At 46.3% G+C, this 13,674-nt stretch overlaps 1 protein-coding gene across 5 annotated transcripts in view; it reads left to right on the top strand.

Moving 5' to 3' along the window:
- KRAS (KRAS proto-oncogene, GTPase) overlaps positions 1-13,674 on the top strand; it is a 41,936-nt gene that overhangs the window by 22,840 nt on the left and 5,422 nt on the right. For all 5 annotated transcript variants that reach the window (XM_053406987.1, XM_053406986.1, XM_053406985.1 and 2 more), the window contains exons 3-4: positions 2,480-2,658; positions 7,142-7,301. In XM_053406987.1, the coding sequence (XP_053262962.1) occupies positions 2,480-2,658; positions 7,142-7,301 (339 nt within the window). The remainder of the gene's footprint in view (positions 1-2,479; positions 2,659-7,141; positions 7,302-13,674) is intronic.

Genomic DNA, 13,674 nt, shown 5'->3' with positions numbered 1-13,674 from the left:
AAGGTTGTGTGCCCTGCTGATGGGGTCAGCGCTGCTGCAGTCCTGCCCAAGAGGGACAAGGACTTTTGTGTGCATGTCTATTATTATTTTTTAAAGATACAGATTCGCAAAAGAAATAACACGGCATAGCTGAGAGTGAGTTTGCTGGCTGGTCGACTGCAAAAGTATGAGGAGAGGTTAGATAAGGTGCAGGCAAATGCAGAACGGAATGGTGGGAAACGTAATCTGGAATATCTAAAAGTAGCAAGGGGTTAAAGGTAAAGGGACCCCTGACCGTTAGGTCCAGTCGTGACCGACTCTGGGATTGCGGTGCTCATCTCGCTTTATTGGCCGAGGGAGCTGGTGTACAGCTTCCGGGTCATGTGGCCAGCATGACTAAGCCGCTTCTAGCGAACCAGAGCAGCACACGGAAACGCCGTTTACCTTCCCGCCACAGTGGTACCTATTTATCTTCTTGCACTTTGACGTGCTTTCGAACTGCTAGGTTGGCAGGAGCAGGGACCGAGCAACGGGAGTTCACCCCGTTGCGGGGATTCGAACCGCCAACCTTCTGATTGGCAAGTCCTAGGCTCTGTGGTTTAACCCACAGCGCCACCTGCGTCCCTAGCAAGGGGTTAGGGTCTCTTAAAATACGGATCTGTAACTGAGGCCAAATTAGCTATTTGTGCAGCACTGATTCCTCCTGCCCCAATTGCGAGAAAAGCATTGGTCTGGTTTGCACACCCCAGTAAACCAAACCATAGTTCACCAGGACTTGCAGGCTCCTGGAGGAGAATTAGCTGTTGTTTTGCTTCTCTTATTTCTCTCCCACGCTGCCCTTGGCATGTGGTCCGAACTTGGACTTCAGCTGTCTCCTCACCAGCCACGAGCTGTGCCCACGTTTGCACAGCATGCTAAACCTTGGCTTATCTCCGCAAACTGTGGCAGTCGAAAAGTCTTCGGAGGAGGAAGCAGCTTGTGAGATCCTCTTGAGAAGCGACACGTGTTTGCATGATCCTGTTAAGCCCAAGGATCAGGTCCCTCGAGGCTCCGGAGCTGAATGCGGGACTCATCCTTCCCATAGCCCCATCTCACACTAGTCCTCTTTCATGCCCTTCTTTAATAATAAATAATAATAATAAACTTTTATTTATACCCCACCCTTCCCGGTTCAGGGCGGCTAACAACAAATTTAAAACAATTGATGCAACAAAAAAAAACCAGCATAAAATACAACATAAAATGTGAATAACAATAAATTCGGAATTAAAAAATTAAAAAAATGCCTTTGCCTAGCTGGAATCTGCCCTTGAATTCCGACTGCAGCTTTTTCTTGCCTGGACCAAACGCAGAGAGGGGTGTGTATAAGTGCAGAATGGTTTGCATAAGTGCAAGATGGTTTGAGCATAATGACACCGATCTTGGACCGACTGCACTGGCTGCCAATTAGTTTCTGGGTCCAATTCAAAGTTCTGGTTTTGGCCCATAAAGCCTTAAATGGCCCTCAAGTCCAATACCTCCAGGACTGCCTTTCCCCATACAAACCTACCTGGACCTGAGATCAACCTCTGAGGGCCTTTTTTGTGTGCCTCCTCCATGTGAGGTCCAGAGGTTGGCAGCATGAGAACAGGCCTTTTCTTTGGTGGCTCCCCGTTTGTGGAATGCTCTCCCCAGGGAGACTCACCTGGCACATTCACTATATGTCTTTTAGGTGGCAGGCAAACACTTTCCTCTTCAACCAGGCCTTAGGTTGATTGACATCCATTGCCCTTTTTAATGTGTTGTGGGAGACCTGTGAGTATAGGGTGGTATTCAAATGGTTTTGTTTTTGTTCTTATTTTTATAACACATTTTGTTGTTTTTGTATTGCAATTCTATGCTGTGAGCTGCCCTGAGATCTACGAAGGAAGGGCGGTATACATAAAAATATAAGTGTCTGTAGAAGCCAGCCTCCTGTACAAAGCTAAAACTCAAGTTTATTGCTCTACTCACAATTTAATTTATAATTTTCAGGTTTATACATTTCAATTATTTTGCAGCCATTTTAACATTTCAGAACTTGACTTCCTTCCCCTTCTTTCTGTGGTTCCCTAAATTTATTGCTCCACTTGCTTTTGTCTGTGCCTCGCCTTCCTCCATTACTGTGTGACTCCTGAAGGTCGCTCAGAAGGGAATATAGGCTGTAAAAGGTTTCCCATCCCTGCGTTTAGCCACATTTTGGCTTATGGTGATGTGCAAACCAGGCCAATGTGCAGTGGGACAAGGCAGGGAGAAACCTTGTAGGCTCATCCTATCACCTGATTCCAGCTGCAGTACCACCCCCAACCACACTAAGCGCCGCTCGTTTCCTGGTTGCGCCATTCTGCTTGCCCTCCAGGCACGATGTCTCGGGTGCGAATAATGCTTCCAGCTCTGTGGTATTGGTGCCGCCTAAGTTAGGTGTACATGAATAATCAAAAAGCGTTTTCTGCCTCCCCTCTTTTCTTCCCGCCTCTCTCAGGATTCGTACAGGAAGCAAGTAGTCATAGATGGCGAGACCTGCCTCTTGGACATTCTAGACACAGCCGGCCAAGAGGAGTACAGTGCGATGAGGGACCAGTACATGAGGACGGGCGAAGGCTTTTTATGCGTATTTGCTATAAATAACACAAAATCTTTCGAAGATATTCATCATTATAGGTAAGCTTCGCTCGGGTTGCGGTTCCCAGCATCCCATTGTTGGGCTGCTTGCAAGGTCACCTAACTCAGGTTACCCTAGACCAGGGGTCAGCAAACTTTTTCAGCAGGGGGCCGGTCCACTGTCCCTCAGACCTTGTGGGGTGGGGCGGACTGTATTTTGGAAAAAAAATAATGAACGAATTCCTATGCCCCACAAATAACCCAGAGATGCATTTTAAATAAAAGCACACATTCTACTCATGTAAAAACACCAAGCAGGCCCCACAAATAACCCAGAGGTACATTTTAAATAAAAGGGCACATTCTACTCATGTAATCCTGGTTTAGGTCAAATCTGCTTTTAGGGCTTCAGCGGTTGAATTGTGCCCAGAAGCAAAATGGAAGCAAAATTCCAGCAAGCATTTTAAGTTATTTTCCCTTTCATTTCATGGTTGAGCTGGTTTTTATCTCTGTCGCATCTTCCCCCTGCCTTATTGTGCACTGCTTAGAGCTGCGGTGTTAAGCCCTCAATACGTTGCTGCAATAAATGAATGTATAAGACGCTCACAACACGAGTGTTTTCGTTGCTCCTTGCCAGGGGTCAGCAAACTTTTTCAGCAGGGGGCCGTTCAACTGTCCCTCAGACCTTGTGGGGGGCCGGACTATATTTTGAAAAAATAAATAAATGAATTCCTTTGCCCCACAAATAACCCAGAGATGCATTTTAAATAAAAGGACACATTCTACTCATGTAAAAACACGCTGATTCCCGCACCGTCCGCGGGCCGGATTGAGAAGGCGATTGGACTGGATCTGGCCCTCTGTGCCTTAGTTTGCCTATCCATGCCCTAGATCTGAATGCAGGACTCTCCTGGGTTTTGGGGATCCGCACATCCTCTGCTCACGTCGCAGAAGGTATCACCCTGAGCAGGTAGGGCAGATTATCTTGCTTCGGGCTGCAGGTGAGAGAAATGCCCCCCCCTTAAAACAAACAAACAAACTGAAACCTGCCTGCAAGTAAAATCTAGAGTGCTGGACCAGGAGCCTGGGAGACCTGGGTTCAAATCCTCCCTCAGCCTTGAAGCTGCCTCTCAGCCTAGCCTACCTCACAGGGTTGTAGCGAGTATAAAATGGAGAGCTTGTGATGGACGGGGCAAGCATGTCCACCACCTTGAGCATCTTGGGAGAAAATAATAATAATAATTAATAATTTTTTATTTATATCCCGCCCTCCCCAGCCGAAGCCGGGCTCAGGGCGGCTAACAACAATAAAATAATACAACATTCTAAAATCATTTCATTATAAAATTAATTCAAATCAAATTGATGGCTAGAGTTTTGTGAGGATTACCGAAGGAGGGGGTCAGACTGTGCCCTGGCCAAAGGCCTGGTGGAACAGCTCTGTCTTGCAGGCCCTGTGGAAAGATGTCAAGTCCCGCAGGGCCCTAGTCTCTTGTGACAGAGCATTCCACCAGATCAGGGCCAGTACTGAAAAGGCCCTGGCCCTAGCTGAGACCAATCTAATCTCCTTGTGACCTGGGAACTCCAAGATGTTGGAGGTGGCGGATATAAATGAAATAAACAAACGTGGATTTGACATCTGTTCCGATTTAAAATATGTAGAAGTGGTGCTCGTTCTGTTTGTTTTACGCTCCAGAGTCCCTCAACTTCCCAAGCCTTTCTTGCGCATTACGCAGAGTGAGGTTAGCATGTGGGAGCATGACACCATCTACCTGAAATGTTCCAGTGCAGAATCTCTGCAGGGTCTCCAACTTAAGGATCTCCCTGCAAGTAGTAAGCAAGCGCACCAGCGACGGAGTGATGCATACTGGTGCAATAGCTTCGTGCATGTAGGAAAACCCCAGAGAGCCTCTGCCAGTCAGTGCAAACAGTATTGAGTTGGATGGACCCAGAGGTCTGGCTCCGTGTAAGGAAGTGTGTGTGTGTGTTTCTTTTGATTTTTTTTCTTCCTTGTTCTGCATAATATGTACATTGGCTCTAAGCAAATGCTCTCTGGTCTTCCCCCCCTTCAGCTGCCTTAAATGCATGCTAATTAGGAGGGTGTTGACTAGAAATGGGACTCTGTTGCGATTTGCGTCAAACGAAAGCCCATAAAGACTTGCCATGTGATTGCAGCAAACGCCCTCTTTAAAACTGCTCAGTTTGAAAGCAGCCTTTTTTTGAGTTATTTTTAATCCTGGCTCCAGAACCCACTGATTTCAGGATCTGTGTGGCGCTGTGAAAAGCCACACGGAGCGATCGTGAGAAGGCAGCTGTAGTTGTGTAACTCGCCCCCTCCCCCAAGTCGCCATCCAGGTGCTCATTTCTCCCCTGGGTCAGTCGTAGTCTCTCGGCGGAGTCCGCGCCAGAGGGTCGCCGTGAGAACGAAACGGGGAGGGGGAGAGCCATGCGCGCTTGCCTTGGACGCTTTGCAAGAAGGGCGGCCTGTAAACGTGACGATAGATGAATAAATACATTGTCAACAACCGCCTAGAGATTTTATTACGATCAAGCGTTGTGAAATGAAAGTTTGGGCCACAAGTCCACATGCGTCGGGCTTGTGACGCGGCTTCCCCACAGGAACAAGGGATAGCCTTTCCCAATTTGTGTGCTTTGCTCTCTACACACGTTGTAAGACTGGCATTGCTCCCTGAAAGCAGCTTTGAATTGCACAGTGCGCAAACCGTGCTCTCTGCCACTGAGGCGCATTGCACCACTGCATGCCTTCTCTACTTGCTTCCTGAGCCCTTAACATCTTAGGCCCTTTTAAAATGTGGGGTTTGTGTGTGTGTGGAGTGTGTTTATTGGGTGGTGGTTGTTGTTATTTTGATTATGTACGTTGTGGTTTTATATTTTTATTTTATTCTGTGAACAGCCCTGAGATGTCCAGTATAGTTGGTACAGAAATTCAATAAATTTGCCTCTCAACCACCTCCAGTCCAGTTACCATCTTGAACTTCTACACACAACTCTGAACAGAGCTTGTGTCTGCCTCAATCAGTCTACCTAGTCCCTTTCTTTTCGCCTTCACTGTATGATTGTTGAAACACCTGAAACTTCTAAACACATCGTAAATAATAGGCTCTAAGGCAGTGGTTCTCTACCTGTGGGTCCCCAGATGTTGGACTACAACTCCCATCATCCCTGAGCTCTGGCCTTGCTAGCTAGGGGTGATGGGAGTTGTAGTTCAACAACATCTGGGGACCCACAAGTTGAAAATGGCTGCTCTAAGGACACTTAAAGACTTTTATCTTTATTTGAAGTATAGAAATTCAATAAATAAATAATAATTACACTAAATGACTCTTGGGGTCCCTTCCAACTCTATGATACAGTGGTACCCCGCTAGACGAATGCCCCGTTAAATGAAAAACGCGCAAGACGAAAGGGCTTTCCGACATTTTTTCTGCTTCGCAAGACGTTTTTTTCTATGGGGCTTACTCGCAAAATGAATTTTTTTCCGTGGTCTCCCTTTTTTTTGCCTTTTCTGAAAGGCGCTAAGCTCCTTATCTCTAAATTGCCGCTTATCTGCTAATCCGCTAAGCGCTAAAAGCCGCTAAGCCGCTTATCAGCTGTTTTACCGCTTATCAGCTGAACGGCTGATAGCGGAGCTCCGCAAGACGAAAATCCCTGCAAGACGAAGGCTCCCGCAGAACGGATTATTTTTGTCTTGCGGGGCACCACTGTACTACAATCTCTGCTCGATCACCAAGTTCTGTTGGGCGAATGCTGTTTACTGCCCCCTGTGTAAATAAGGCTGCTTGGTAGCTGTGAGAAATATAGTGTTTAGTGTGGACAGTCCAGCAACGTGGAACGTCCTACCAATTGAAACCTACCAAGCATCCTTCTATATTTTTTGGTATCTTTTGAAGCCTTTCTTCAGGCGACGGGCCTTTGCACTTGGATGAATGTTGTGACTGGGCAGTTACTTACGGCATTTTCAGCACTTACCGTATTTTTTGCTCTATAAGACTCGCTTTTTCCCTCCTCAAAAGTAAGGGGAAATGTATGTGCGTCTTATGGAGCAAATTCAGGCTGCGCAGCTATCCCAGAAGCCAGAACATCAAGAGGGATCGCTGTGCAGCAATCCCTCTTGTTGTTCTGGCTTCTGAGATTCAAAATATTTTTTTTTTCTTGTTTTCCTCTTCCAAAAACTAGGTGCATCTTATGGTCTGGTGCGTCTTATAGAGCGAAAAATACGGTATATATTTTCTCGTGTAAACTTGACATTTTATATTTGCTGTATGTAACCCTTTGTGGATGATTTTGTATGTGAGTTAGCAGTGTAAAAATAAAATAAAATAAATCAGTGAGCCCTGGAGATGGGCTGAATGCAGATGAAAACCTTGGTAGTAAATAAAACAGATGGATTTAAACAACTTGCTTCTTTTTCTTTTTAAAATCTCTCCCTTCGAAGAAGTAACCGTGGCAACTCCACAAATATTACTTTGCTCTAAAGTGATCTCTCACTCTTCTCTTATTCCCACACCCCGCTCCTTCACAGGGAACAAATAAAAAGAGTGAAAGATTCTGAAGATGTCCCCATGGTGCTAGTAGGAAACAAATGTGACTTGCCTTCGAGAACCGTAGACACAAAACAAGCTCAGGACTTAGCTAGAAGTTACGGAATTCCTTTCATCGAAACCTCTGCGAAAACGAGACAGGTAATATTGTGTGTGTGTGTGTGTGTGTTGTCTTGTGTGTAAGAACAATCGTCCCCGGTTGAGAACAGAGTTTTCTGTTCAAATAAAGAGTAGGATTCCTAGTAACTGCGAGTCCATGTTCCTGGGAGATCCTGCATCTCTCTCTCAATATGGTCTCCCCCCAAGATAGCTGAGATTCAAGAAAGCAGGCAGAGTCACTTTCCATTTTATTTGACTCTTGAGAGCCAGTTTGTATATCTGAGGTCCCACCTGCAGCCTAAGCTTAAAGCAGTATCGCACCGCTTTAGCCGGTCATGGATTCCCCCAGAGAATGCTGGGAAACTGTAGTTTTTTTCTGGTGCAAGGAACTGTAGCTCTGTCAGGTATAAACTACAGTTCCCAAGAGTCTCTGGGGGAATCCATGATTGGCTAAAGTGGTGTGCTGCTGCTTTAAAATTAAAACTTCAAAATCTCTGTGCATGTTCTATGTGGCTTCCACTTTTTAAAAAAAATAAAGAAAAAACCACGCTGGAGGTTACACGGGATGGTAGTGGTGAACTTTCCACAAATTCCTTATGGGAAATAGACATGATGATGCCTCTGCGTCTGGATTTTACCACCTCAGACTCACATCCCCTGAATCCTGAGGCCAAGAACAGAATCCAGGGCAAGAATCCATATACAAGCATGCAGTTTAACTTCTCCAAGCATATATCTTTCTTTTATTGCGCTAAATAAGTCCCAGAGCAGCACTTGCCTGGTAGCCTTGTCTTCAAATTCGGAAAGGCATTGGGTTCAGAGGTCTGACTCTGCAACCCTTGCGATCCCTTTAAGATGCTGAAATAATTTGTCTGGCGTGAATTCGTAAGAACATCTGGTGCATTCTAAGTGGCAGGATGTTGCAGCTGAAGCCTTGTCTGAGTTATTTTTAGTCGTTTTCATAACGGCAAGAGTTATCTGAACGTTTCTCTCCAGCTGCGCAGACCGTGGATTGTCGGGGGACAGTAAGTGCCCCGATTAACAGTTTCCCTGAACACGCATATGAACATGCTGAGTAATACTGGAATTGCAAACTGCCTGTGTGGGATCTCTTAATGTTTATAAGCTATCGAAGGTAAAAATTGAAATAAGGACTAGAGAATAGTAGCAAACGCTGCTTTGCGTCCATTTTTAAATGGTTTTCACATCCTCTCAACTCAGTAATTGCCTGGCCTTAATGCAGAAATCCCTTTCCCCCTGTATTCCTTTTCACCGAAAATAAATGTTCAGAAATCCGCTGTAGGGTTGGAATGTGTCCAAGGCTGTGTGTACACACTGCGCAAAATTCATCCCGCAAGTACAGAACTGGAAGCGCGAGAACAGGCGGCATCTAATCCTCATGGGGTTTTTTTTGTAAACGGCTCGAGAAGGAAACCCACGGGCGGTGTTTTTACTGAACGGAACAGGGGCTTCTATGATTCACGCAGCTGCATGCTCGTGATCCAGAGAAGAACCTGGCTGGATTTCTTCACATAGCAAGTCCCTCCTTCCCTCGGCATCCCCTTGGTTCCAGCTTGGAATCCCAGGAACAGCATGCAGTGTGTCACTTGAGATGCTGCTGCTTGCTAGAGGAAAACACCTGTAAAAAGCAGGGGAGGGAGGAGAGAAGGACAGCAGTATATTCTCTGACTTCTGCCAGAGTTTCCAACGTGTGCAGACAATTCTCCTGCCTCCCAAGTGTTTTCCTTCTTCCTTTAGTGGGGAAAGATGAAGGATGTTGCCGTGGATGGTTGAGGGCATCTTCCCTTTGCCCCGGAGCCCCACTTGTGCAGGAGAACGCATGAGGCTCCAGCTGAGGAAGCCCCTTCTTTACTTCTTGCCTTCTCCTCTTAGCATCAAATAATTGCAGAATCAGAAGAGACCCAAAGGGACATCTTTGGGTTGCCTTCTTTCCCCTGGGCTTTGGTAAATAAAACTCATACTTGAGTACACTTTGAAAGCAAATTATAGTGCTACGGATGTGCACATGACTGCCTGCAGAAAAACGAGAGCACAAGTCACTGCCTCAAGGAGCTTACAATCTAAAATTTGACCTGTGCGCTTCCTTCCTTTGCGCGCATAGCTTTTGAGTCCTGTTTGCAGTGCAGAATACAGCCCTGGATATATTTTGTATGGCTATGGTTACCTAGCCTGTGTGCATTATCTGTTTTTTTTTTTTGTTTTCTAATCGTTGCGAAGTTGCTGGGCTTAAATCTCTGCTTGCTTTTTTTAAAAAAAATAATTGTTGATTTTGCTCTGCGTTACAATACACTTGCTTTGCTCTTCTAAGAACCTCTGCTCAATGATTCATTTCCTTCAGGCCTTTTTGAAGAGCTGCATCAATGTATTATACCCCAAATCATAGTTGGTTGACCCGGTTTTAAATAGGTGAAGTTGCTTTTGCTGTTTGGGACTAAACATATTTACCTGGCATCCTTGGACACCTGCCATGGCCCTGATGGGCACTCGCCAACACTGAAGCCTGCCTTGTGCCCACCTCCTCCTTCTGTGGTTGGCAGGGGGCAACTACGAGCCGCCGCTTAAAATTTTCTGCAGTGCTCCTAAGATCACATCCCCACCGTCCATTTCAAGCACACTGTGTTCCACAAAGAATCCTGGGAACTGTGGTTTGCTAAGTGTGCAGGGGATTGTAACGCTGTGAGGGGTAGACTATAGTTCGCCAGATGCTTTGGAGCAAGCCACGACTGCTAAAATGGTATAAAATTCCTTTAAATGTGTGGCGTGAATGATTCTGCTCATATGGCTTAGGACCTATGCCATAAATTAGTTCCTGTACCCATTGAAAGGCATTTTATCCCATCCCGAATGTGTGGCACACTTAGTGGTAAGGGGCAGGCTAATTACTATAAAAAGGTAAAGGGACCCCTGACCGTTAGGTCCAGTCGTGGCCGACTCTGGGGTTGCGGCGCTCATCTCGCTTTATTGGCCAAGGGAGCCGGCGTACAGCATGACTAAGCCTCTTGTGGCCAGCAAGTGTGGCCAGCATGAGTAAGCCGCTTCTGGCGAACCAGAGCAGCGCACGGAAACGCCGTTTACCTTCCCGCCGGAGCGGTACCAATTTATCTACTTGCACTTTGACGTGCTTTCAAACTGCTAGGTTGGCAGGAGCAGGGACCGAGCAACAGGAGCTCACCCCGTTGCGGGGATTCAAACCGCCGACCTTCTGATCGGCAAGCCCTAGGCTCTGTGGTTTAACCCACAGCACCACCCACGTCCCTGCTAATTACTATGGGTTAGAGTAAAAACCCAAGGAACCTAGTATCTCCATCTCCACTGGTGTTTTCCAAGAACTCAGGATCTAGCCATTTACCCATCATCTCTCCCACTTTCTAGCATTTAGAAATACCTGTACTCTTAAGAGGACATATCATATGCTGGGAATGCTGCCATAAGCACACTGATAACACCATGAATTTTTCCAATCTGTTCTAAAAAAACATACCAGCCATCTCAGTTACACGGCTGGCTATAACAAACGTCTCTTCTTCTTTGGCGATCACTCGTAGCCGAGTAAGATTGTCTTCCATAAACATGGTTTTAACAGTGAGTCCGTAAGTGACTGTGGAGGCCAATTCTGGATCCACACATCCTTCCACAGTGGGGACATAGGTTTCCGGACAGGAGTTGATCACGGTGAGGGTTTGCCAAGCATGCCTTCCTCTTAGCATGTTTCTCCCTTTCGTCCTGAGTTCAGGCGTCTTCAAAGTCCATGACACCTTTGGTAAAGGCTGTTCTCCAATTGGAGCGCTTGCAGGCCAGTGTTTCCCAGTTGTCAGTGTTTATACTACAATTTTTTAGGTTTGCCTTGAGACAGTCTTTAAACCTCTTTTGTTGACCACCAGCATTACGCTTTCCATTTTTAAGTTCGGAATAGAGTAGTTGCTTTGGAAGATGATCAGGCATCCGCACATGACTAGTCAAACGACTATAACTATAACAAACTCTGTTATACTATAACAAACTCTGTTATAACTATAACTATAACAAACTCTGACGCACATAACAGCCTCCCCCTGTCAGCTTTTCTGTAGCTAAGCAAAAAGTGCAGGCTGTGAGGTTCTGCCCCCCCTCTAGCCCCATACTTTTGGGGCATAAACCCCCCAACTTTTAACTGCATCTGGGGGTTCCATTAGAAACAGTAATTTGTTGTGAGTTCTGGGAGTTGTGGCTCTGTGAGATACGGTTCCCAGAATTCTTTGGGTGAAACAGTTTGCTTTAAATGTATGGTTATGTATGCAGCTTGGATGAGCTTTACTGTGTGGTTCCCCCTCGTGTGGAGAGAATGGGAAATTACGGTGACAATTTCCTTTTTTTCTTCCTTTGAAAACTAGTGTTCGTTTGAGGGATCTGGTAGATTTTTTGTTTGTGGGGTGGGTGGGAATATAGTTTTCCAGTAGAGCAGAGATGGGTAACATCACCCTGAGCTATGGCTCCTCCTATGTTTATTTTCCCTTTCTTCAGTAGCATGGTTGCTTTTTTAAAAAATTGTGGCTTACTGCTTTTTGTGCGTGCTGAGGAGGAATTTGATGGAAGAGAGAAAGGCATGGCAAAGATGGTTTTTTTGGGGGGGGGCAATTCCACACAGAAGGGGGTAGCAAGAGAGAAAGTTTGTCACTCAAGGGAGCAGGAGACTTTTGAGTGGCTCAGGGTGATGTAGCTGGAGGAGTAAAAAGCCACAAACACAAAATATCTAGATGTGGGAGCAGATCGAGAAGGGAAAAACATGGCTGCAGAATGAGGCCATAGGAAGCTGCGAAGAGGAGTTTGTGCTGGATCTGGGACTGCAGGGACATGGCTGTAGGAAAGAGGGAGGAGCAATATAGCTCAGTGCTGGAGAATCTGTTAGAGCATGCAGACGGTCCCAGGCAGTGTTATAGATATATAAGCTAGGCACCAAATGGCTCCTTAAATCGAGGTTGCAGTTGCCAAAATGGAATGTCTAGTTGCCATTTTTGGACAAGACGGCTCTAAAATCTTATTTTTCATACGATGGACTGTGTTAAACATCTGGTTAGTTCAGATGACATCCTTCAGCTCAGTTAAGAACTCTGAGCACTTTACTGTTTTTCTTAATGGTGATACACCGACCATTCATGACGTAAGAATATTCTTCACAACTGTGAGCAGGGCAGTGGGGTGGGGTAAGTGAAGACAAGCTACAGCAAAGCGTTTTGGTTCCTGAAATTCATCCCGATTGTGCAGATAAAATATAACGGATAGAATTCTACAGGATGGGGTGTTAGTGTGTTAAAACAGCCCAGATCCATGGATCCCCAGGCATGCATCTCCAGGTGGCAGAGATGTCAGGTGTCATCTTGCTGCCCAGGCATCTTCACTTGGTTGCAAGTGGCCGGTAGCCAGGTGCAAAATGCGCCTGGCACCTGGCTAATTTCCATCACTGGTCCCAGGTTCAATCCCCAGCATCTCCAGGTAGGACTGGGAGAGACCTCTGTCTGAAACCCTGGAGAGCAGCTGCCAGTCAGTGCAGACAACACTGAGAGCTTGATAGACCTGACTCAGCATGGAGCGTTTTCCTCTGTTCCAGTGGCAAATGCAACAGTGTTTTTCTTTCGACTCAAGCTCTGATCAGCTCCTGCCAGCACAGCCAGTCCTGTCAATGGCAACGGGAGTTGCAGAGCAGCAGCAGCAGCGTCCTGAGAGCCACCGATGAGCAAACCCTGTTCTAGAGGAAGCCCCTTCCTCTTGTGGTACTCCCTTTCTAGTCTCCATAAAGTTGTCGGGAAGCACATGCATGCCTTTGTGTATGTGTTTCCGTGTGAAAAACCTCTCCTATGTTGCAATGCTCGCTTGTAGCAAAACTGCCACTTCCGTGTTTCCTGTGGGAGACAGGCAAAGTTTCAACGACTTAGTCAAATGCTTCCCCTGTGTGGCTGGCTCTTTAAAAACCCTTTTCCCCAAGCCTTGCTTCTTCTTTTTGTGGTGAAATGCTTTGCCCAGAATGGGCTCCTCTCTAGTCAATCTTTTGCCTTCTTTGGTGTTGATCTCTTTCTCCATCTTGTTTGCATTGCTGAAACAAAATCACAACTCCTGCTTTCGGTGATCGGGATGGAGGCGGTGGGCCCAATTGCCTCGAAATGGTTCCTGAGGGACCTCCATTGAAATGAGCTGGGCGGGGTGTGAAAGTTGTTGTCCACCCTCCCTGCATTCTCCCTCCCCAGGGGTTTTGGGGAGGAGACCTTCCCAGGTATTGGGCCCCTTCGGGAAGTGAATGAAATAGCATCTCAAATAATCATGGCAATCAAAACAGTTGGATCGGATGGGTGCGCTTGTGCTTATGGAAAATTTCCTGTGCTTTTCTTCTTCTGTCTCTTATTGCAGGATGGGGATGTGACTG

The sequence above is a fragment of the Podarcis raffonei genome, chromosome 10 (assembly GCF_027172205.1).
Source record: "Podarcis raffonei isolate rPodRaf1 chromosome 10, rPodRaf1.pri, whole genome shotgun sequence".
Taxonomy (NCBI): domain Eukaryota; kingdom Metazoa; phylum Chordata; class Lepidosauria; order Squamata; family Lacertidae; genus Podarcis; species Podarcis raffonei.
The sequence above is the reverse complement of the archived record's forward strand: the minus strand, read 5'-3'. Positions and strand labels throughout refer to the sequence as shown.